At 47.7% G+C, this 25,995-nt stretch overlaps 1 protein-coding gene across 2 annotated transcripts in view; it reads right to left on the bottom strand.

Moving 5' to 3' along the window:
* Positions 1 to 16,382: 16,382 nt before the first annotated feature.
* The window catches only part of PEPD (peptidase D), a 177,179-nt gene continuing 167,566 nt past the window's right edge, over positions 16,383 to 25,995 (bottom strand). For both annotated transcript variants that reach the window (XM_083165224.1, XM_083165225.1), the window contains 2 exons: positions 21,847 to 22,038; positions 16,383 to 16,817 (listed from right to left, as the gene is read on the bottom strand). In XM_083165224.1, the coding sequence (XP_083021350.1) occupies positions 16,665 to 16,817; positions 21,847 to 22,038 (345 nt within the window). In that variant the 3' untranslated portion in view covers positions 16,383 to 16,664. The remainder of the gene's footprint in view (positions 16,818 to 21,846; positions 22,039 to 25,995) is intronic.

The following is a 25,995-nucleotide window of genomic DNA, read 5'->3' as shown; positions in this document are numbered from 1 at the left end:
TTCCCTTTCTGGTTTTTATACACCACTCAGCATATATAGCATACTATCCCAGTGTGTGTGTAATGGAAGTGATACAGTCTTTGTCTTGTAATTTGCAGTTTTGTAGGGACAGTTTGCCTATTTAATACTTGTTTTGGAGTACATTGAGTGTATGCAAGACCTTTCTTAATAAAAGATACACATCATATTATCTGGCTCCTTTCAGGTGCAGTTGAACCACTACTAGCTAATACCAGGATATTTACTATAGACACAGGAGGTCTGGTGTAGTTCTGCTTATCAGTAATTTACAGTAGCCAACATGATTACAGCCAGTGGGGTAGCTACACCAGTTCCCAATTACTGAGCAAATATGGGGCCAAAGCTGATCTGAGCCATGGGGGTCCTGCAGAGAAGATTACAGGTGAGGGCAGCCTTGTAAATAATCACAGTGTTAATTTGACACTGGATTATTTGATGATTTATTTACCATTTGACTAGGAGATCGGGGCCTTGGGGTTCTAAAGGAACTATCAAACATAGGTCTAGTACAGAGGATAGGGGTGTATGCACTGTACAATCAGATTACAGCCGCAGTGTAAAGGATAGGGGTGCTTGTGCTGTACAGCCAGATTACAGATAAGGTGTAGAATAGGGGTGCGTGCGCTGTACAGTCACATTACAGACACAGTGTATAGGATAGGGGTGCATGTGCTGTACAGTCAGATTAAAGCCGTGGTGTATAGGATAGGGGTGTGTGCGGTGTACAGACACAGTGTATAGGATAGGGGTGCATGCGCTGTACAGTCAGATTAAAGCCGTGGTGTATAGGATAGGGGTGTGTGCGGTGTACAGTCACATTACAGACACAGTGTATAGGATAGGGGTGTGTGCGCTGTACAGTCAGATTACAGACGCAGTGTATAGGATACAGGTGTGTGTGTGCTGTACAGTCAGATTACAGACAGACACAGTGTATAGGATAGGGGTGCTTGTGCTGTCCAGTCAGATTACAGACACTGTGTATAGGATACGGGTGTATGCGCTGTACAGTCAGATTACAGACACAGTGTATAGAATAGGGGTGTATGCGCTGTACAGTCACATTAGAGACGCAGAGTATAGGATACAGGTGTGTGTGTGCTGTACAGTCAGATTATACACACAGTGTATAGGATAGGGGTGTGTGCGGTGTAGTCACATTACAGACACAGTGTATAGAATAGGGGTGTATGCGCTGTACAGTCACATTAGAGACGAGGTGTATAGAATAGGGGTGTATGCGCTGTACAGTCACATTAGAGACGAGGTGTATAGGATAGGGGTGTATGCGCTGTACAGTCAGATTACAGACGCGGTGTATAGGATACGGGTGCATGCGCTGTACAGTCACATTAGAGATGCAGTGTATAGGATACAGGTGCGCTTGGGATTACAGACAGACACAGTGTATAGGATAGGGGGTGCTTGTGCTGTACAGACAGATTACAGATAAAGTGTAGGATAGGGGTGTTTGCGCTGTACAGTCAGATTAGAGACGAGGTGTATAGAATAGGGGTGTATGCGCTGTACAGTCACATTAGAGACGAGGTGTATAGGATAGGGGTGTATGCGCTGTACAGTCAGATTACAGACGCGGTGTATAGGATACGGGTGCATGCGCTGTACAGTCACATTAGAGATGCAGTGTATAGGATACAGGTGCGCTTGGGATTACAGACAGACACAGTGTATAGGATAGGGGGTGCTTGTGCTGTACAGACAGATTACAGATAAAGTGTAGGATAGGGGTGTTTGCGCTGTACAGTCAGATTAGAGACGCAGTGTATAGGATAGGGGTGCGTGTGCTGTACATTCAGAATACAGACGCGGTGCATAGGATCTGGGTGCGTGCGCTGGAGAGTCAGATTACAGATGCCATGTATAGGATAGGGATACATGCATTGTACAGTCAGATTACAGAGATGGTGTATAGAATATGGGTGCGTGCATTGTACAGTCAGATTACAGATGCGGTGTATAGGATAGGGGTAAATGCGCTGTACAGTCAGATTACATACGTACGGTCCAATTACACATGCAGTGTACAGGATAGGGGTGTATGCGCTGTACAGTCAGATTACAGACGAGGTATATAGGATACAGGTGCATGCTCTGTACATGACCGATTTACATGAGGCGCTATCATGCTGGGACTTATAGTTCTGCAAAGAAAAACACATGGTGCAGATGAACATGCCATATTATTAATCAAATCAATCAATAATAGAGGTTCTTGGTATATTCATTGGCCAAGAAATATTTGCCCACCAACCAGCTTCACGGTGACCTCATTTCTGGTGGGTCCCTAATACTAAGTTTGAATCTGGGGCGCAGAACCCCAAAAAGGCCAGCATAAACCAGTCACCCCAGGGCAGCACACAAGTGAAAAACTAAGCTATAAAGGTATATTAATAAGAAAGGAGCAGGAGCTAGAGGTTAAAAAAAGTGTAGTGCTAGAAAGTATAATATTAGTAAAAATAAATAGTGCTAAATAAATGTTAGGGTGTGCCACCCCGAAAGCAATTCTGAGCCATGGGGGTCCTGCAGATTATAGATTGGGTGTAGGATAGGGGTGCATGTGCTGTACAGTCAGATTACAGATACGGTGTATAGGATAGGGGTGCATGCACTGTACAGTCAGATTAAAGATGCGGTGTATAGGATACGGGTGCGTGTGCTGTACAGTCAGATTATAGATGGGGTGTAGGATAGGGGTGCATGCGCTGTAGTCAGATTACAGACGCAGTGTATAGGATAGGGGTGCATGCACTGTACAGTCAGATTACAGATACGGTGTATAGGATAGGGGTGTATGTGCTGTACAGTCAGATTACAGATACAGTGTATAGGATAGGGGTGTATGTGCTGTACAGTCAGATTACAGATACGGTGTATAGGATAGGGGTGCATGCGCTGTACAGTCAGATTACAGACGCAGTGTATAGGATACGGGTGCATGCACTGTACAGTCAGATTAAAGATGCGGTGTATAGGATACGGGTGCGTGTGCTGTACAGTCAGATTATAGATGGGGTGTAGGATAGGGGTGCATGCGCTGTAGTCAGATTACAGACACGGTGTATAGGATAGGGGTGCATGCACTGTACAGTCAGATTACAGATACGGTGTATAGGATAGGGGTGTATGTGCTGTACAGTCAGATTACAGATACAGTGTATAGGATAGGGGTGTATGTGCTGTACAGTCAGATTACAGATACGGTGTATAGGATAGGGGTGTATGTGCTCCTAGAGTTTGCTTGTGGCGTCGCTAGCATGGATGTCCTATTGTTCAGCAGATATTAGATGTGTCTCCGCTGTACAATATACATTGTATATGTCAGGGGTTCGCAATCTTTTTTGATTCACGGCACCCTAGAGAATCAGAATTTTTTTCACGGCACCCCTAGGTCCCAAAAAAATTAAGTAGATTGGGTTTATATGTGATTCTTAGCGGCAGTTATGTGGTAAAGGGCAGGATTTGCTTCTGTTTGTACACATTTTATGATTGGCAGCCACCAGCACTGGTTTTGCTCATAAATAATTAACCATTAATAATTTGAGTTGGTCCTGGACCACCAACCCGCGGCACCCCTGCATGTGTCCCGAGGCACCCCAGGGAGCCGCGGCACACAGTTTGGGAACCACTGGTATATGTAATGTGCTCTGCAGGGGAGATGGACACAGATTATTTACTACCCTCAGGGGTCTGATGGCCCCAGGAGCTGCTGTCTTGTCAGCTATAGGATAAGTGATGTCTTATGCAGACCCCCTGGGTATCCTGTAGCCTCACATATACTGTACAGGTCATATAATCCCCAAACATTATCATAGGGGATTTACTGCCTGAGGGGCTTGGACAAGGGTCCTTGTTCTGATTGACTCGCTCGGGCGCGAATTAGCACGCTTGCGAGTCAACCCAAACCCGCCCTGCGCATGGTGGTACGCCTGCTCCCCTTCGCACACTGGGTTCGTTCGCCCAGCATGCAAATGGATGTTTTACATAAACATCCATTTCCATGCCAGTGGGAACCTCCCCCATCTTTCGATGGTCTCCGACCATCAAATGATGCTGAAAGCGCAAGAATATGCGGGATGCAGTTAAAATCCCGGCGGCCGGGATCCCGGCGTTCAGAATCCCGACACTTTCTCCCTCCGTGGGTGTCCACGACACCCCTGGAGGGAGAATAAATTAGCGTGGCGAGCGTAGCGAGGCACCGGGCCCGCTGCGTGGCGAGCGCAGCAACCCGCAAGGGGGGGCGATCCACGTCCCCCCCCCTTGTCGGGATTTCGGCAGTCAGGATTCCGGCGTCGGGATTTTGAACGCCGGGATCCCGACCGCCGGGATTTTATACTGAATCCGTATATGCAAGGGTGGTCCAGACCACTCGTGCATATGCGTGTAGAATTTCCAGGAAATTGGGCGGGCAGTGTGGGGTGGAGGGAAGGTTGGGGTCAGGCTGTGGGGGCATGGGGTGGAGTGGAAGGAAGGTTAGGCTGCAGGCGTGTGGGTTGGGGTTAGGCTGCGGGGGTGTGGGGTAGAGAGAAGGTTGGGATTAGGCTGCGGGGGTGTGGGGTAGAGAGAAGGTTGGGGTTAGGCTGCGGGGGTGTGGGGTAGAGAGAAGGTTGGGGTTAGGCTGCGGGGGTGTGGGGTAGAGAGAAGGTTGGGGTTAGGCTGCGGGGGTGTGGGGTAGAGAGAAGGTTGGGGTTAGGCTGCGGGGGTGTGGGGTAGAGAGAAGGTTGGGGTTAGGCTGCGGGGGTGTGGGGTAGAGAGAAGGTTGGGGTTAGGCTGCGGGGGTGTGGGGTAGAGAGAAGGTTGGGGTTAGGCTGCGGGGGTGTGGAGTAGAGAGAAGGTTGGGGTTAGGCTGCAGGGGTGTGGGGTGGGTGGGTTGTACCCACTCAGTATATATAGCATACTATCCCAGTGTGTGTGTACTGGAAGTGATACAGTCTTTGTCTTGTAATTTGCAGTTTTGTAGGGACAGTTTGCCTTTTTAATACTTGTTTTGGAGTACATTGAGTGTATGCAAGACCTTTCTTAATAAAAGATACACATCATATTATCTGGCTCCTTTCAGGTGCAGTTGAACCACTACTAGCTAATACCAGGATATTTACTATAGACACAGGAGGTCTGGTGTAGTTCTGCTTATCAGTAATTTACAGTAGCCAACATGATTACAGCCAGTGGGGTAGCTACACCAGTTCCCAATTACTGAGCAAATATGGGGCCAAAGCTGATCTGAGCCATGGGGGTCCTGCAGAGAAGATTACAGGTGAGGGGCAGCCTTGTAAATAATCACCGTGTTAATTTGACACTGGATTATTTGATGATTTGTTTACCATTTGACTAGGAGATCGGGGCCTTGGGGTTCTAAAGGGGCTATCAAACATAGGTCTAGTACAGAGGATAGGGGTGTATGCACTGTACAATCAGATTACAGCCGCAGTGTAAAGGATAGGGGTGCTTGTGCTGTACAGCCAGATTACAGATAAAGTGTAGGATAGGGGTGCGTGCGCTGTACAGTCAGATTACAGACACAGTGTATAGGATAGGGGTGTGTGCGCTGTACAGTCAGATTACAGACACAGTGTATAGGATACAGGTGCGTGTGCTGTACAGTCAGATTACAGACGCAGTGTCTAGGATAGGGGTGCGTGCGCTGTACAGCCAGATTACATTTGGGGTGTAGGATAGGGGTGCATGCGCTGTAGTCAGATTACAGACACGGTGTATAGGATAGGGGTGCATGCACTGTACAGTCAGATTACAGATACGGTGTATAGGATAGGGGTGCTTGTGCTGTACAGTCAGATTACAGATACGGTGTATAGGATAGGGGTGTATGTGCTGTACAGTCAGATTACAGATACGGTGTATAGGATAGGGGTGTATGTGCTGTACAGTCAGATTACAGGTACGGTGTATAGGATAGGGGTGTATGTGCTGTACAGTCAGATTACAGATACGGTGTATAGGATAGGGGTGTATGTGCTGTACAGTCAGATTACAGGTACGGTGTATAGGATAGGGGTGCTTGTGCTGTACAGTCAGATTACAGATACAGTGTATAGGATAGGGGTGTATGTGCTGTACAGTCAGATTACAGATACGGTGTATAGGATAGGGGTGTATGTGCTCCTAGAGTTTGCTTGTGGCGTTGCTAGCATGGATGTCCTATTGTTCAGCAGATATTAGATGTGTCTCCGCTGTACAATATACATTGTATATGTAATGTGCTCTGCAGGGGAGATGGACACCGATTATTTACTACCCTCAGGGGTCTGATGGCCCCAGGAGCTGCTGTCTTGTCAGCCAGCTATAGGATAAGTGATGTCTCATGCAGACCCCCTGGGTATCCTGTAGCCTCACATATACTGTACAGGTCATATAATCCCCAAACATTATCATAGGGGATTTACTGCCTGAGGGGCTTGGACAAGGGTCCTTGTTCTGGTTGACTCGCTCGGGCGCGAATTAGCATGCTTGCGAGTCAACCCAAACCCGCCCTGCGCATGGTGGTACGCCTGCCCCCATTCGCACACTGGGTTCGTGAATGGGATTTTGAACGCCGGGATCCCGACCGCCGGGATTTCATACTGAATCCGTATATGCAAGGGTGGTCCAGACCACTCGTGCATATGCGTGTAGATTTCCAGGAAATTGGGCGGGCAGTGTGGGGTGGAGGGAAGGTTGGGGTCAGGCTGTGGGGGCATGGGGTGGAGTGGAAGGAAGGTTAGGCTGCAGGCGTGTGGGTTGGGGTTAGGCTGCGGGGGTGTGGGGTAGAGAGAAGGTTGGGGTAGGCTGCGGGGGTGTGGGGTAGAGAGAAGGTTGGGGTTAGGCTGCGGGGGTGTGGGGTAGAGAGAAGGTTGGGGTTAGGCTGCAGGGGTGTGGGGTGGGTGGGGGTAAGGTTGGGCTTGGTCTGCGGGGGTGTGGGGTAGAGAGAAGGTTGGGGTTAGGCTGTGGGGTTTTGGGTTGGAGGGAAGGTTGGGGTTTGGCTGTGGGGTGGAGGGAGGGTTGGGGTTAGGCTGCGGGGGTGGAGGGAAGGTTGGGGTTAGACTACAGGGGTGTGGGGTGGAGGGAAAGTTGGGTTAGGCTGCAAGGTCAGGTTAGGCTTTGAGGTGGAGGGAAGGGTAGGGTTAGGCTGCGGGGGTGTGGGGTGGAGGGAAGTTTGGGGTTAGGCTGCGGGGGTGTGGGGTAGAGAGAAGGTTGGGGTTAGGCTGCAGAGGTGTGGGTGGAGGGAAGGGTGGGGTTAGGCTGTGGGGGTGTGCGGTGGAGGGAAGGTCGGGGTTAGGCTCTGGGGGTGGACGGAAGGTTAGGCTACAGGGAGGGAGGGTAAATCACTTAGAAGGAGGTGTGTGTGTGGGGTTTAGGCTGCAGTCCGGGGGTTTAGGCACTAGCAGGGAATGTTAGGGTCAGTGGGAGGTATGTATATCTACCCGACCCCTGTCCAGGATGCCAGCATTGGTATTCGGTCATCCGTCTGTATTCCCATATTACTAGAACTTTTTATTTTGCAGCTGTATTACAATAACTGGGATCTGAGCACTGATCTCCCAACCACGTCTGGATGTTATATCAAACTGCTGTATAATATCCCTAGCCACGAGACAGAGAACCTCTCCCCTACCTACTGTATGTGGGCTACCTACCCACCTCTATAGTCCACATATCACACATGACTAGCACCTGCACGCAGGCTCCGGATGGCTGACATACTGTAGCACCCATGTGGATACCAATGGGGATTGGTGAAGTGTGCATCAGTAGCGGTGCTAGGTACCTGGCACAAAGCCTGGTCCACGGGCTCAGGTGTCGACACTGATGCCCCCCAAAAAGTAAAAACGCATGTCGACTTTTTTGTCAATGTAGACCTAGAATATTGTCTGTGAGCTATTCCACACCCAGGGCGTTGCTGGTGGAACCACCTCACCCACCACAGATAGACTCTGGTTTCTGGAGCTCAAAACCCAGACTCTCTTGAGCTTTGTGCTGAGGGACAGTGAATCGGTCAGATCGCTGCACCGGTGCCATGTGATGTCACTGCCAGTGTTCTCAATAGATTGAACATGGGCCATGACCAGATATTTCAAGCATGCTTGAAATATCTCGCCCAGCGATAGCGGCACATGGGGCATACACACACAGGGATTTGTGCTTCATTGATAAGCAATCGGTACTGATGTAATATCTGGGCTCCTGTTTTTCTTATGAGACCGTGTCCCCTCGCCACGCTTCGGGCACGGTGGCTCGCTGCGCTCGCCACACTATATAAAATCAACTCCATGCGTAGTTGGATAGTGGGGGTATGAAAAAATGGGGTGCATTTAACATGAGAGCCCAGATAATACATAAGTACCAAGCAATCTATTAGACCGCTTAGAAAATGGTCTTAAATCACCCCATGTGTATGCCCCATTACACTCACACTAGTACACAGGGTGGCTGCTGCTGATCTCTTGGCATTAAGACTCAGACACTTGGGAGCGGGACAGAGGATTTGTGCATTAAGATTGTTCTGATTCTCTGGAAATGTTGAGTTACCAGTTTGACACGTTTGGTAAATCTATTTATATTCCGCATGCTAGAATGCTGCCAAAAAATGCATGGGGAAAATATGAAGTAAATGAAGAGATTAGATTGGGCATGAATGAATGAGCTGACATTAACCCACAGCTAGAAAGTAAAAGTTTTTCATATTTATTAAAAGTAGCACAAGGTCATTTGAAGGTATGAATGATTTGGAAGGATCACTGGAAGGCTCTCTCTATTGTGAAGGGATCACTGGAAGGCTCTCTGTTGTGCAGGGGTATATGGGGAAGGCTCTCTTTATTGTGCGGGGGCATATGGGGAAGGCTCTCTTTATTGTGCGGGGGTAAATGGGGAAGGCTCTCTTTATTGTGCGGGGCTCAGGGGAAGGCTCACTGTGTTGTGCATGGGTCAAATGAATGCTATATGTATTATGCAGAGGCACTGGATGGCTTGGTATTGGGCAGGGGTCACTGGAAGGCTCTGTGTATTGTGCATGAGTAACTAGAAGGCATTCTGTCTGTTTTTACACCGCCTACAGATAATTTGGCCACATCTTTCAGAATATTTTACAAGGATTTTTTTTGTTAATCTGGTCCTTATAGAGGATTTCCAAAAGGCAATTTATAAAGGTGCTTGTAAGACTTGATTGGAGGGGGCAGTGAGAGTTTGTACGCAGTAAGAGAGATGTGGAGCGGAGAGAGATACAGAGGGGGCAGTGAGAGAGATATGTGAAGGGGCAGGAAGACTAACATGACAGTTAGGAGCTGGTTGGCTGGTGGTTTATCACTCTCCATTTTATCACTTTTCGAAGCTTAGTATATCTGGCCCAGAGTGTGATATGCCTCTTGCTAGACTACACACCAGCAGATAACCTATCACAATGTCCCACTGTCTTTCCATGAGCAAATCTCGTACAAAACGTAATAAGGATTTTTACTGTTTAGGGGTAGCAGTTGTTCTGTATACACTAGTGTGAAATACCCGTGTGACCATTTGCCATTCCATGGCACTGTAGGAAGAGAGAGAATGAGCAGTGGTGGCAGCCTCTAGTGCCAGTGACATTACTGAGGAACATTTATAAAGGCTTAATGATCATTTAATCTGAGGCCATAGTAAGAATCCTAACATTATGCAAACAGTATTGCGTGGTCATTAAACGCTGATTCCAGATAAGAGACCAACACTGCAATGAATTCTCTATTTCAGCCTTTATGTACAAGGCAGCAGGTAAGTAATGTGAAACGCCGAGATCTGGAGTGAGGCCGATGTCTGAGTAAATAAGGGAAGATATGAATTGTGAATGACAAGTTTGAACTGGATTCTAAGCAATGGGGCCGAGCACTGCGATATGATCTGTGTGTTCCGAGAGGATTACGGAGATGCACTTTGACCGTCCATAGGCTGTGCAGGGATTGTGGTGTGGCTGTAGCCTTGTACTGGGGTAACTGGTCAGATGTTGTGGAGGTGTAACTTTCTGGATCACAGCTGTCCAATCCCTGACTTTCTGCTGCAATCAGCAGTTTTACTGCCAGTAAACGACTTAATATGTCCCGTCTCCCCCCCCCCCAGCAATCACTGGCGAGAGATAACAGTTTACACTGGTGTTCGCACTGCGCAGCAATGCTGTAATACAACCTACTCTATGTGGCTGCGTACTGCTTTATGTGAGACGTCCAGGGAATCAAATATTATACTGAGGGACAGATGTATCAAGCTTCAAAAAGTGATAAAATGGAGAGTGATAAACAATCAGCTTCTAACTGCCATGTTACAGCCTGTGTTTGAAAAATGACTGATATGATGTTGTTTATCACTTTCCATATTATCATCTATTGACACTTGATACATCTGGACTGAAATGGAAAACCAAGATTCAACCATTTCATCCAGAGTCACGTGCAGAGGTCCAATTCCGACACTGCTGTGTAAATTGGAGATTTTGTATTGGAATTATATCTAACCCATAGTAATATGTGCTAGAATTCATAATAATGGGAATTTTAGATATATGTGTAAATAATAATAATAATATATATATATATATATATATATATATATATATATATATATATATATATATATATATATATATATATATATATATATATATATATATATATATATATATTATGTGGGGTTTTAGCATCAAACGGGTAGGCACAGGTGAGGATTTGGCACAGACTTAGACAGTGACATCACGGCTTGGGTCCAAAACAGGGCTTGCCTGAGTTTTATTGCAGCACTCAGAGCAAGAAACTAACAACAGCCTTTACACTTCAGGCAAAACAGAAAACAAAAACCTGCTCGTCTGAGCTCTAACTAAACAGAATAAACGTCCCTCTCTATACCAGGGCCACACTATGTGACACTGGACACATACAGCAGATATAGATCCAGTAATGCAGTACTTACAGCCTTGTCTCTCTCTAGCAGCAGCTTACTGCCTCCAACACCCAGGGAGAGAGAGAGAGCTCTAAGGAGAGGGCTGACTCCTTTTTAAAGAATCAGGTGTTCTCCTGATTACCAGCCCAGGACAGAACACCCTTTGTAAGCCGGAGCTTACCACACAGATTGAAATAGCCTGCAGTCTATATGCCATAAGACAGGATTCTAGGGGAAAAGTACCTGCCGTCTATGACTTTCCCTGCCACTGTCTTACATACCCTCCCCCTCTGTTCGAACCTGTGGGGTCGGACACTGTCTGCCAACTGGCAGTATGTTCGGGATAGGGCATCGGCATTACCCTGAAGCCTTCCTGCTCTGTGTTCCACTGTAAATTTGAAATTTTGCAAATTGAGAAACCATCTCGTGACCCTTGCATTTCTCTCTTTGGCTTGGTACATCCATGTAAGTGGGGAGTGATCAGTGATTAATCTAAAGGAGCGTCCTAAGAGATAGTACTTTAGGGATTCAAGGGCCCACTTGATTGCTAAGCACTCCCGCTCGACTATACTGTAGTTTCTCTCCGCAGGTGTGAGCTTCCTGCTCAAATATGTTACCGGGTGTTCCTCTCCACCAACTTCTTGGGAGAGGACAGCACCTAGTCCCACATCAGAAGCATCAGTCTGTACGACAAACTCTTTTTTAAAATCTGGAGTGATCAGGACTGGTTGATTACAAAGGGCCACTTTTAATTCTTGGAATGCCCTTTCAGCCTCTGGGTTCCAGCTGACCATAACTGCCCTACCTCCTTTGGTAAGATCGGTTAGGGGCGCTGCTATGGTTGCAAACTGGGGAATGAACCTACGGTAATACCCCAGAATTCCCAAAAAAGCCCTGACTTGTTTTATTGTCGAAGGACGAGGCCAGTCTTGGATAGCCTCCACTTTATTTATTTGTGGCTTTATTATACCTCTCCCGATAACATACCCCAGGTAACGTTTTTTCTGGACCTCCCCAGATATGGCCTGTCTACGCGCTTCTGGTACTCTATAGGGTTTTAAGCGTACCCGAACTCCAGGTTCGGTGACAATGTCATGTTTTATGGCTGTGGTGCGCCCTGGAAGTTCTGAGAACACATCATAATTCCTTTGTACTAACTCTTTAGTTTCCTGCTTCTGGGATTTGGACAGGGTCTCTGACACCCGCACCTCTGGGCTATCACTAGAGGGGGCGCTTACAGCTGTCAGAGTCTCTCTGTCTTTCCAGGGTTTAATTAAGTTCACATGGTACAACTGTTCTGGCTTCCGTTTACCTGGTTGATACACTTTATAATTTACACTTCCCACTTTTTTATCTACCCGATACAGTAGATCCTGGTTAATGGCCATCTTTGGGAACTCTTTGTCAGCATTGGGGTATTGGGGCTCACCATTTATGACTTTAGGATTTTCCCTAGCTCTTAATAAGGTGGGATCTCTAAGTTGAGCAGTCCCAAAATTATCACGTGACATCTCTAGCTCAGGCATGTCACCTGCTTCTTCCTGCTCCTCAGCTTCACCTGCAAGAACAGCTAGGGGAAAACGGTCAGATTCAATAGTGGTCACCCCTACCGTTTGAACCTCAGTATCCTGATCAAAAGGCTCAGGACTAATCACAGGGCACACATTCTCATTATTAACAGCATTTCTAGTGCAGTGTACACTCTGTTTCCACAAGTCCCAGAACAATGGGAAGTCTCTTCCCAGGATCACACTATGCATCAGGGTCTTTACCACGCCCACTTCATGGGACACAGTTCCACAAGTACTCTTTAGCTGGACTAAAGCTGTGGGATACTCCTTGGTGTCCCCATGTATGCAGAAGACCCCTATGTAACGTCCTGTGAGTGTCCCAGGGTCTACCAAGCTGGCATGGATGAGAGTAACTAAACTCCCAGAGTCCAGAAGAGCCCTCCCGGGATAACCATCCACCTTTACATGACATATTTGCTGTCCAGTTTCTGACACAGTCTCAGCAGAGAAAACAGAACGTGCATATAAAGAGCTTCGCCAGGCTGTATCACACTCCATTGGCTCAGAAGTAAGGGGGCAATTGGCAGCAATATGCCCAGGTCCATGACAACGCCAACACTGTATGCGGCCCCAGTCTTTTTTCGACCCAGGTTTGGACCCCACTGTCCCTTGGGAACGCCTCTCCACTGTTTGTTCCCCATCTAGGCCACCTCCCTTTACAACATTATTCACCCCTCTAGTAAACGGAACAGTCTTACCAGATGATCCGGCCGCTTTGCTGTTCTTGAGGGTGGAATGTCCAGGAGGCACTTCTTGGAGTAGATTTTCAGTAGCTCTGTACCTCTCAACCAAGTTGACAAGCCCCTCGGCATCATTAGGGTCGCCCTGACCGACCCAGCGCTGAACCTTTGGAGGTAAGGAACAACGATACTTGTCCAGCACGACTCTCTCCACGATCTGCGCTGGTGTAGACTCCTCTGGCTGTAGCCATTTCCTTACCAGGTGGACCAGGTCATACATTTGGGACCGCGCAGGTAACTGTTCAGAAAAAGTCCAGTTATGCACCTTCCGGGCACGCACACTCATGTTTACGCCTAAGCGAGCAAGGATCTCTCCCTTGAGTTTCGCGTAGTCCTTAGCATCCTGCTCACTCAGATCAAAATACGCCTTTTGTGGTTCTCCAGTTAGAAAAGGTGCTACCACACCTGCCCATTGATCCACGGGTAACTGTTCACGCTCTGCTACAGGTTCAAACACCGCAAGAAAGGCCTCTACATCATCCGTGAGAGTCATCTTTTGCAGAGATTTCTGTACTGCAGCCCGTGTGGTTGGAAGCAAGGGTTGGGGTGTTTGCACACTCTGCGCCACACTCTTAGCCACATTCTGTATTTGCTCTTGTAATTGCAGATTAATTTGCTGCTGTTCCTTTAAGGCTAGTCTGTTGGATTCAAGCAGCAAAACATTGGTTTCAGCCTGGGCACGCATGGCCTCCTCATGCACCTTTTGCTGACATGCGTTTGCCTGCACCAAGTGTTTTAAAAGGTCCTCCATTTTAACAGTCTCCTGTTGCAGTGTTACAGCAGCCTTTAGCCAGGACATGCAAGTATCAGTGCACTCCAGACACTCACTTGTGGCTGGTTGCCTTTAGCAACAACTTCCAGCTTGCTGTAGCAAAAGGTCCTATAGTTCGATGTATGTCTCTTTAAGTGAGATGCCTGCTCGCATTCTCCACCATATGTGGGGTTTTAGCATCAAACGGGTAGGCACAGGTGAGGATTTGGCACAGACTTAGACAGTGACATCACGGCTTGGGTCCAAAACAGGGCTTGCCTGAGTTTTATTGCAGCACTCAGAGCAAGAAACTAACAACAGCCTTTACACTTCAGGCAAAACAGAAAACAAAAACCTGCTCGTCTGAGCTCTAACTAAACAGAATAAACGTCCCTCTCTATACCAGGGCCACACTATGTGACACTGGACACATACAGCAGATATAGATCCAGTAATGCAGTACTTACAGCCTTGTCTCTCTCTAGCAGCAGCTTACTGCCTCCAACACCCAGGGAGAGAGAGAGAGCTCTAAGGAGAGGGCTGACTCCTTTTTAAAGAATCAGGTGTTCTCCTGATTACCAGCCCAGGACAGAACACCCTTTGTAAGCCGGAGCTTACCACACAGATTGAAATAGCCTGCAGTCTATATGCCATAAGACAGGATTCTAGGGGAAAAGTACCTGCCGTCTATGACTTTCCCTGCCACTGTCTTACAATATATATATATATATATATATATATATATATATATATATATATATATATATATAATGTGAGGAAGTTCTAGACCAGGGATGGCTAACCTTGACACTCCAGCTGTTGTTGAACTACACATCTCAGCATGCCCTGTATCAGTTTTAGCTTGGCCAAATAGCAAAACTGTAGCAGGACATGCTGGGATGTGTAGTTCAAAAACATCGGGAGTGTCAAGGTTAGCCATCACTGTTCTAGACACTGGTTCAGTGGTAGTGACAACATGATATACTGTAGTTACTGACAGGTGTCGGTGTGGAATTATCCACAACTGCATCTGATGAAGTTTGCTAGGCACTTCTGTAGTTTCACGGCGCCAGCACGGCACCTTGCTACTTCCGGTTTATACGCTCGGCAAACTATCTAAAATAAAGTCACTTAACTCCATGCCAATGTGGATAGTTCATACCCCCATTATCCACATTGGCATGGAGTTGATTTTAGATAGCGTGGCGAGCAAAGCGAGCCCCGCAAGGGGACTCAGACACACGGCGCCATGAAACTACACAAGTGCCGTTTGCTATTACACACAAAACGTATCCATTGGATGCACCACTGGATCAATCTCTACAACATCCTCAGCAGACAGACTGGCGGTCTATACATAGCTGGTGCTCCTGTGGAAGCCTAATTCCATCAGGGAGCAACCCCATGGCACAGACAAGTAACTATGACAAGCATGGGGTCTGGGTAATTTACGTAGAATTATCTGGTCAGTAGTTTCCTTGGATTTGCCCATAAATCCGTCTACTTGTTTTTAATGTTCAATTATATCATTAAAATCTTTTTTTTTTTTTTTTTAAACAGATGATTTTGTGAAGCAACTTTAACCGGTGTTGGGGCCTCATTCAGCTGCTGGAAGATTGTTGCGCAGGTAAGACAGATAAATGTTTTCATTCCCAAATTCACTGAACACGCAGAGAGGTTTCCCGAAGTGCATTACAAATGCAGAACCTGTCCGAAGCATTGTCCTCGGTGCAAGTTCTAACCAAACATTTTGCATGAGTCCTAATGAATATCGCTAATCCCCAGGAACCATGTTTCAGTGTATGAGATTTTACCCTTGCATAGGGGGATATGGCAGTTCTTTACCATCAGGAAAACCACGAAATGATTGGAAAACCCAAATCTATCACCATGAGTTAGGTGCGGACATAAACACTGCTAGGACTGTGAGGGGCGGCATACGTTGGGGCCCGGAACCCTTGCATTGATGCACTCTATAAACACGCATGTGTGTGTGTCAGTGGCCCAAACAGTGAACCCCGCTATAGAGAGAAGCTGCTCACCGTTCAGACTGCCCTGGCCCCAACTACAGGTCAAAGGTCTACACGGCATGGGGAGGGGGGGTTTGTCTATAATAATAATAATAACATATAACAGCAGAAAGCCCCCCCGTACTGCAGTGTAGTTAACATGTACATTTGATACAATGTAGCAGTTGGAGAATGCAGGGAACAGACAAAGGTTATTGTTGGAATGTACACAGGACACACAAACCTCAGGCTTACACACAACTGTATAGAGAGCAGTCCCTGGTGGCGGGGGAGGGAGAGGCGGATCTGTCAGTACACATTGCCCGGTTATTCCTTCTCTGGGGCATCAGCTGAATCCATACACAAACAGAGCGCCTTCATTTTCTCATATTGTTTAAATGCATTTATTTGGTAATGGAGACGTTAAAGCATCGGAAAAGTAATAACACAGTTGATTTGCCAAGACGTTCCGCCAACAGAACTGCATCCACTTAGTGAACAGTGCTGGACTTGTATGTAGTTTTATTGACTGTCCAATGGTTGGAAGCAGGATCGGAACTGCTCTGATGCTCTTTGTGATTTGCTTAATAGACAAAGATTAAGGTTAATCAATAGAAGGCACAGGAAGAGCTGGCCGTGAGGATTCCCCCCGGCGCACTCACAGCTGCTGGCTGAGAACCACCTTGGTAAGTGTCTTTCCCTCGCTTTTGGCTTCCGCCATGAAAGCTTCGATCTCCTCCACGGTACGTGGAACGCAGGTGAGCAACTCCATGCCGTTAGCGGTGACTGCGATGTCATCTTCGATGCGCACCTAAAGAAGAAACACACGACTTAGGTCGCACAGCGGACAGGTTGCAGCCGGGTTCCTTTTGGAATTTTGGTGCATTGTGTAAAAGTAACGGCACCCATGTCTAAGATCTCTCCAGTAACACTCCCGGGTACTTGTGTATTTTGGCGGCGCCCCCGATGTCCGTCGTACGACGAACAGATCGCATCGCATCGCATGCCATGCACCCGATGGCATGCGATGCGATGCGACGCGATTTTGACCCCCTATACGACCAAAAATCGTATAAGCACCCTAAAGGGTGCTTTTGAGCACCCAAATGGGTGCTTACAATGTTAAATGCACCCCCACGCCACCCCCCACTATAAACGTGAACCCGAAGCGTGGCGAGCGGCGGCGGTACGCGTCCTACGACCTTTTCATACCCCCACTATCCACGTCGGCGTGGAGTTGAGAATAGAATAGTGTGGCGAGCGCAGCGAGCCACCGAGCCCGAAGCGTGGCGAGCGCAGCGAGCCCCGCGAGGGGACGCGGATACCTTCACAGTTATACGCGTCCCCTCGCGGGCTTCACAGGTGTCCGTGGCGACGCGGACACCTGTGAAGCCCGCGAGGGGACGCGTTTACCTGTGAAGGTATCCGCGTCCCCTCGCGGGGCTCGCTGCGCTCGCCACGCTTCGGGCTCGGTGGCTCGCTGCGCTCGCCACACTATTCTATTCTTAACTCCACGCCGACGTGGATAGTGGGGGTATGAAAAGGTCGTAGGACGCGTACCGCCGCCCCTCGCGGGCTCGCTGCGCTCGCCACGCTTTGGGTTCACGTTTATAGTGGGGGGTGGCGTGGGGGTGCATTTAACATTGTAAGCACCCATTTGGGTGCTTAACATTGTATAAGCACCCATTAGGGTGCTTATACAATGTTTAATCGCATCGCATCGTATGCATCGTATGCCATGCACAATGGCATACAATTTCAAAATTGTATGCCATCGTGCACTATCGTACGATATCGCGTCGCATCGCATACCATCGTATGTGTTATGGTATGCGATGCGATGGGCGCCGCCAAAATACACAAGTACCCACTCCCGATATTAGGATGAAGGGCCTGGTCCCAGTACTTACAGAGGGGAGATGTGACCACACCCTGATGGGGCATTCTGGAGGATGCCCCCCCCCCCCCTTCCCCTTTAACCTCATAGGTGCAACATTTAACTGCTGCAACACTCGCCAGCTGGGCACGTCTGTACAGGTGATGTGATGCAAATTTTTTTTAATATGTGCAATTATACAGCATCACGTTTCAGACTTAGGGCTATACAATTAGCAGCGGTAATTGGATCCCCTGGGGGCTATCCTATTAGCCCCATGCCGGCCCTCAGAGCTGCAATAACACGTTATCACCTGAAAGTGGAACAAGCTATAATTGGATAGCGCGTTAATCACCATCAGACTAAAACTGCAGAAAAATGATCGTCGCTAATAGGGTACGGCCATTATGGGGTAACTGAATACTCGGCCACATACCGCTGCACACACGCCTTTTCCCATGGAAATCTATAAGGTGCAAGGGAAAAGTGGCAATGGCGGTGGCACTTTGCGGGCAACGCTAAAGGCCCCATATACTCTATTCACATGTGATCTGGTCTATTTTCCTGCGATTGCGGCACTCAATTGCATGTAACTGACAGCAGGTTCAATGCCATGGTGCGCATCGCACCAGTTGCAGAAGCAATCTTTTGGATGGTATACAAGCTGGGATCACATATTGTGTGCAGTCATTCTGCATATGACATTTCGGATGTGATCCTGTCGCACGGGAAGGCCCCAGGTTGCCCTAGTGCAGAGATCGAGAACTTTTTTTGTTGTTCAACTACACCTCTCAGCATGCCCTGCAACAGTTTTAGCACTGACAAATAGCAAAACTGTAGTAGGGCATGCTGGGATGTGAAGTTCAACAGTAGCTGCCTTAGTGTATGAGGGTCTTGCATCATACGAGAACAAGCAGTAGAATATAGGATACATACGGCTTGTCGACAATAAGAATGTCAGAGAACACTATGGGGACACCAGAACGCAGATACGGCACTTTATACGCTCTGCCAGTACGTGGGTCACCATGGCTGGTAAGTACTTATGTTGTACTGCCGGTGAGTGTAACGTGCACACTTGCCGACATCACAGTGTCAGCTCTCCGGGGTCCTAATTCAGGTCGACACACCAACTACTTCCAACAGGACAGAAATAATTTTTGTCATAAATATAAGCAGCCTGTGATTAGGCCACAGGTGAATGATGGATTTTCTGCAGGCCGAAGTGCTCATGTTTTATTGAGCAGTTTTTATATCTCAAATTTTTATTATGTGAAAAAATAATCTGCACTTTATTAAAAATAGAACATGTATGTATTTAATATTGCTAAAGTCTTTGAACAACGTAATGTAAGTTCTCTGCCAAAGTTTCCTATTTGAGGGCATGCTCTGCTGCCCAGACCTGTCACATCCTGCGCGCAGCACATAGATCCCCTCTGGGGTTAATTATTTAGCATTAATTAGTACAGCTAGGATTTAATTGGTAGCCAAATAGTTCTTTCAGAAACATATCTGCTGCCAGCGCCTCTAACCGAGTAGTTAATGTAGGTTAGGAGCCTGCAGTCTGTCTGCACCAACCATCGTGTTTCGGATCACTATGATAACATCTGTTGTCGACGCGCAGGGAGACGGATGCCACCGGAATAGGTCTCTAGGCCCAAGGGACTACACGAATGCACCTAAGCATGGCTGTAATGTCGACATTCATGTCATCACTGATGTAATGTTGACCTGATTAGAAGGTCACCAAAATTATCTTGGTACTTTGCCAACATCTGGACGACTTTTAGTGAATCCTGCATCACTTATGGGGGGGAAGTATGATTACTCCTGTTCCAGATTAAAATGTCTACATTGCAGTTAGTAGGTTGACGTATACAAAGTTGAGCACGTATTGATCTAAAAGTATGATAAAGCGCCCCCCCCCAACAAAAATTATCATGAAAAACACAAAATGTCAACATTTTCATGTGTTGACCATTTTCATGTTGATCTTTTGCTTGTGTCAACCTTGTGCATGTCAACATTTTGCCAATGTCGGCCTACCAACTATCAATCATCCGGATACCACTAATCCTATCCTTTGCCCTTACTGTCTAACAGTAAGATTTCTTTGCAGTCTAGGTAGAATGTAGGCATGTGACATGTCGACATTATACAGATGCCGACAACGTCAGTGTTGCTATCATAACGGTGATGAGGGACCATACATAGCTGAGTCAGGAGCGGACTGGATGGAATTGTAAGCACAAGGCGTATGGCAGCGTTGGCACCGTGACTATTGCATATCGCTGGCATTCTACGATCAGGACTACAGCGCAGGTACAACACGCCACCTAGGGGAAGATAGAATGTTCATTCCTCTCTGTTCCAACTCCCTGCAACTTATTAACTTCTCTCCAACTAATTAACTTGCAGGGTTAAATGACAGGAAGCGTTTATGGTGCCGGCCGTGCCAAAACTTTACCAGGGAATGTGCCGATGATGGAGTTTTGTATCTTATCAGTACAACCAGATAGCCCCGCCCCCCTCGCTGATTTATCATCCGGCGTGATCGACCCTGAACATTACGCTGCATATAATGAGTCACAATGAATAGCAGGACTGTACTAGAGCCTGGTTATCAGTGGGGAGATAAGCGGATGGGCAGGCCGCGCTCAGCATGTGACAGTATGGAGGCCGTTATATTCTTATTGTAGTCTTGTCTTATGTATAACATCTACTTTGTGATGTTTAATATACAGTATGTTCGCACTTAAGGGTAAGGTTCAACCCAATTAAGGTTGACATGCATTGGGTTGACACCTGAAAAAGGGTGACATGGCTAAGGTCGACAGGGTCAACAAGCATTTGGTCAACAGCCAAAAGGTCTACATGAGTTTTTAATGTTTTTTTGACCTGAATGTCGACATAGTCAACATGAACATTGTCTTAGCATACTGCTCTGCTCGCCATGCTTCCACACTATTTTATTCTCCCACCAGGCCCTAGTGCAGCCATTCCCAACCACGGTCCTCAAGGCACACCAACAGTACAGGTTTAGTGATATCCAGGCTTGAGCACAGGTGACATAATTAGTACCTGAGTGATTCTGATTAATCCATCTGTGCTGAAGCCTGGATATCACTAAAACCTGCACTGTTGGTGTGCCTTGCGGACCGTGGTTGGGAATGCCTGATATAGTGGATGGCAGGGCAGGAAATACCGCCTGTCGGCACATGTCTGCTCAAATAAAAGTGAAAAACTCATAACGACCTTTGACTGTTGACCTAATGCTTGTGTTGACCTTCCGACCTTGGGTGCCGGACGGGGTCCTGACAGTCGGGATCCCGACAGGCATTCAACCGACGTTGGGATCGTGTAGTGAGCCACCGTGCCCGCAAGGGGCTTTGTTGCGCTCGCCATGCTGTCTGGGTCCAGCCAGTCGAGATCCCGGCATTGGGAAAATTACTGTTGGGATCCTGACTGTCGGACCCCTATACCACACCCCCGACCTTAGCCATGTCAACCTATTGCAGGTGTCGACCTTCAGTGGTCGATCCAATGCATGTCGACCTAATGAATATAAATAGATGTGTGTGAGACCGCAGCTATATCGGACTACTCACATTTGTGACACTTTGCGATTTCTAGAACGATTTGGTCAGCGCTTCTGAACGATAACGGTACTGTTGAGTGACGTCCCATGACTCCACCGCTGAACATACAGTCGTTGATGATGAAGGCAGATATGACAACTTGTTCAGACGACGGGACAGGGGGTCATTAATGATATAGTGTGTACACACCTTATGTGGGCAAGTAATGTGGCACCCGCCTCAGCGCTCTGTTACACAGGCGCGTCTCTCCCTACTGGAAAAGTCAACACAATACGGTATTGTGACTAGATACCTAAGACACCATTATTAGCAGACTGAATGGCTTACTAGCACCAAGATGAATGGCTGCTGCTGCTGTCACTCACCCCACCAAAGCCCCGGTAGCGCCGGAGAACATCATTATTGATGAAGCATGACTGGGCGGGATTCGCCAGTGCCTGATCTAGGACGTGGTCAATAAAGTAGATTCCTGGCTCGATGGTCAGCACCATGCGTTCCTGCAGATTCCGGGCCGTGCGAAGGCTCTTCAGGCCGGGTAGGTCGATGCGGTCAACACCCTGCAAACAAATCAAATGGATGAAGGAGATGTCCCAAAGTGCAAATCCATATTCACCAACATGTGGTGTAACGGAGGCCATTATTGTATTATTAATGTTACCACATGAACTTCATTAATAAAACCATGGTCAGGGGTATTCTATTTTAATACAGATATCCCAGGCAAAGCCAGGCCCTAGTGCATTGTGGGTTTGCTCAAGGTGGGACTAGTAACGTAGGTGGGGTGCAACGTAATATAACGGCAGCCAGGTGGTAGCGAGTCTGGAACATTTGCCTCAGTAATATTATATAACCTCTGTAAAGGACAAGCTATTATCCTCCTTCATTTTTGCATAATTTACCATCCATTTCATACCTGATAAAGTAAACAGTTTACGAGGGGGTGGGACCTTTACACCCCGGGACACGTTATTTACTTAAAGGAACAAATAAATAATTTCCAAAATAAAATATTTCTCCCAGCAGCATAGATGACAATGAGAACTTCATCATATAAGATGACAGCTGGCGTGACGCCATCAGACCACCTTATTATGTGTGCGCACAGTCGTCCCCACATCGACCAGTTGGGTGCCGGACGTCTCTCCGACAGTTGGGATTCCGACAGTCATTACTTCGTCGTCGGAATCATGACTGCTCCCTCGTGGGGGTCCACGACCCCCATAGAGGGAGAATAAAATAGGTGGCGAGCGCAGCGAGCCCGCAAGGGGCTTCATTGCGTTCCCCCCCGCTGTGCAGTTGGGATTCCGACGTCGGCCTAATGACTGTCGGAATCCCGACTATCGGTGTGTTATACCACACCCGACCAGTTCTCCTGCTCCTCCTCCAGGATCCAGCAGTAAGTCTATCCCATCTGCAGGGAAACGCAGGTGGTTTGACCCGTGAAGGACTAGCATTGTGTAATGTAACACCCATACCCCTTGTATGGTGGGCATATGGAGGAGCCCACCTAGGGGACACAAGGCCCCTTTAAGTTCCCAGGCCACTGAAGAAACAGCACAATTCTGTCCCTAGAACACAGTTTTTACCAACCCTGGTCCTCAGGTACCCCCAGCAGTGCATGTTTTCCAGGTCCCCACAGAGAATCACACGTAAAATAAGTAGCTCCACCTGTGATCTTTTAAAATGTGTCCGAATAATGAATGCACCTGTGTCTCTGCCAGGTGACCTGGAAAACATGCACTGTTGGGGGTACTTGAGGACCAAGACAACCTGCGTCTCCACAGTAGCTGTGCCCCCCCCGTTCTAGCACAAAGACAGGCAACCTGTGTCTCCGCAGTAGCTGTGCCCCCAAGTTCTAGCACAAAGACAGACTACCTGTGTCTCCGCAGTAGCTGTGCCCCCCCCCCCCGTTCTAGCACAAAGACAAACTACCTGTGTCTCCGCAGTAGCTGTGCCCCCCCCCCCGTTCTAGCACAAAGACAGGCAATCTGTGTCTCCGCAGTAGCTGTGCCCCCAAGTTCTAGCACAAAGACAGACTACCTGTGTCTCCGCAGTAGCTGTGCCCCCCCCCCCGTTCTAGCACAAAGACAAACTACCTGTGTCTCCGCAGTAGCTGTGCCCCCCCCCCCCGTTCTAGCACAAAGACAGACTACCTGTGTCTCCGCAGTAGCTGTGCCACCAAGTTGTAGCACAAAGACAGACTACCTGTGTCTCCGCAGTAGCTGTGCCCCCCCCCCCGTTCTAGCACAAAGACAGACTACCTGTGTCTCCGCAGTAGCTGTGCCCCCCCCCCCGTTCTAGCACAAAGACAGACTACCTGTGTCTCCGCAGTAGCTGTGCCCCCCCCCCCCCCGTTTTAGCACAAAGACAGACTACCTATGTCTCTGCAGTAGCTGTGCCCCCCCCCCCCCCGTTCTTGCACAAAGACAGACTACCTGTGTCTCCGCAGTAGCTGTGCCACCAAGTTGTAGCACAAAGACAGACTACCTGTGTCTCCGTAGTAGCTGTGCTCCCAAGTTCTAGCACAAAGACAGACTACCTGTGTCTCCGCACTAGCCAAAGACTGAGGGGACCCCCCCCCCCCTTTTTTTTAAATTATAAATAACACCTGAACTACTTGTACTACTGGAGAGCAGTAAGTTCCCAAGGCATGCTTGGATTTGTAGTTCCACAACTGGCCTATACAGTACAATAGCGGTGTGCTTTACCTTTAAAATAAGAACTCATTTAGTTGGCGCAGAAAAAGATGCTTTATTATCTGACTGTAAACATCTTCCTGGAAGAAAAGTGGTGTAGAAAGGGCGCAGGATGGAATCCGAAATCTCCCCTTTCCATACACCGTCCAGGTTGGCTGTGCTGTTTATTTAGAATTTCAGCACAACCAGTCCGCCTAAATCAGCCAAAAGATCTGTAACAATATGTTCTTCTGTCACAGAGAAACTACAATTTAAGTTCTGGAACACACACGGTAAACCTGCTCCAACTTGTAACAAGCGCTAAAGTATACTCTGGCCACTGGAAAAAAACCTAATCACAGAGTGCGAACACAAAATGGAATCAGCTGTTGGAGGGAGCAGTAATGTGCAATGGATCGGAGCCACCTCCGGGCTGAATACAACAGCAAAACCCCCACCTCCCACTGACAGGGTCTCCGTGGATAACAGAACCCCCACCCCAAACTTTAGCACCAGCATTTGCAGCCAATGCGCACAGTAAGTGAAAGCAGTAACGCTTCTCTAAAGATGGTCTAGATTAGGGGGTAAGCACTCCAGCTGCTGCAGAACTACACATCCCAGCCTGGCCTATCAAAAAATCTGTGGCAGGGCATGCTGGGATATGTAGTTGCACAGAAGCTGGAGTGCTATTGGGCTCTAAAATGCAATATCTAGGCAACCTAGATATTGCATATTAGAGCCCGTTACCCAAAGCAACATGGAACAGCAGCAGCTAATCGCTAATCACAGATAACATTGTGAATATCCTTATTCTTTGTTAATGCATCCTCTCATCTCTCCTTACAAGTTGCAGCACTGACAGAGGCTGGGATGACGCAGCAATACCATCTTCTGTGGCCTCAGGAAATCCATTAGGAACTTTGGGGCACATTTATTAAGCTCGGTGAAGTGATAAAGTGTCTGGTTTTTATCACCGGGCCAATCAGCTCCTACCTGTGAAGTTACAGGCTTGGTTTGAAAAATGACAGGTAGGAGCTGATTGGCCGGTGATAAAAACCAGAAACTTTATCACTTCACCGAGCTTAATAAATCTACCCCTGAGTGTGCTCTATTAAATATAACTGTTATATAGATGCTATTTATATATATGGCTAACTACTCCTCCTATGAGGTGAAGTACCACCAGTGACCGCACGACAAAATAAATTACTCCTTTGTGTGCCAAAAGATCTCATAACAGAAAGTGAAAGCAATGTTTGCAGGGGCACTGATGTGTTTCAAACCTGCTGGATATGGAGAGAGGGAGCTGTGAGGACAGACATTGGAGATAGGAGCAGATAGGGACTGGGGGTGGGGCGGAGAGTTTGCGGGCTAAAAACGGTCACAGCTCAAAATGAAAGTAAAAACGGTCACAGCTCAAAGTAAAAGTACGTAGCAGAAGTATGTATAATATATGATGCTTCAGCCAATCAGTTCCTGTTATTTTTTAAACACATGCCAGTTAGGATCGTATTGGCTAAAGCACCATTTATCATTTGTGATGAGTCTTAAATAGCTAAAACTCATTGATAAATGGACCCCATAGCCTCTCCCTCTAGCCAGCTCACCAATGCCCATCTGCCCACATTCCCAGCACGCTCAACCAATCAAACCAACCTGCCCGAGACCCTACACCAACTACCACGATAAGACACAAAGATGAGAAATGGTAGGAAGGGAGAGACGATAGTGTGTGTGTGTGGTCATGAAGACACTTGGAGGCCAATCAGAGCCCCCTGGGACTTTCCTGGCTGTTAAGGGAGCACGGGGAGATGTTACATCACTCAGCACACAGCACTG

The sequence above is a fragment of the Crinia signifera genome, chromosome 11 (genome assembly GCF_055691185.1).
Source record: "Crinia signifera chromosome 11, ASM5569118v1, whole genome shotgun sequence".
In the NCBI taxonomy this organism is placed as follows: domain Eukaryota; kingdom Metazoa; phylum Chordata; class Amphibia; order Anura; family Myobatrachidae; genus Crinia; species Crinia signifera.
The sequence above is the reverse complement of the archived record's forward strand: the minus strand, read 5'-3'. Positions and strand labels throughout refer to the sequence as shown.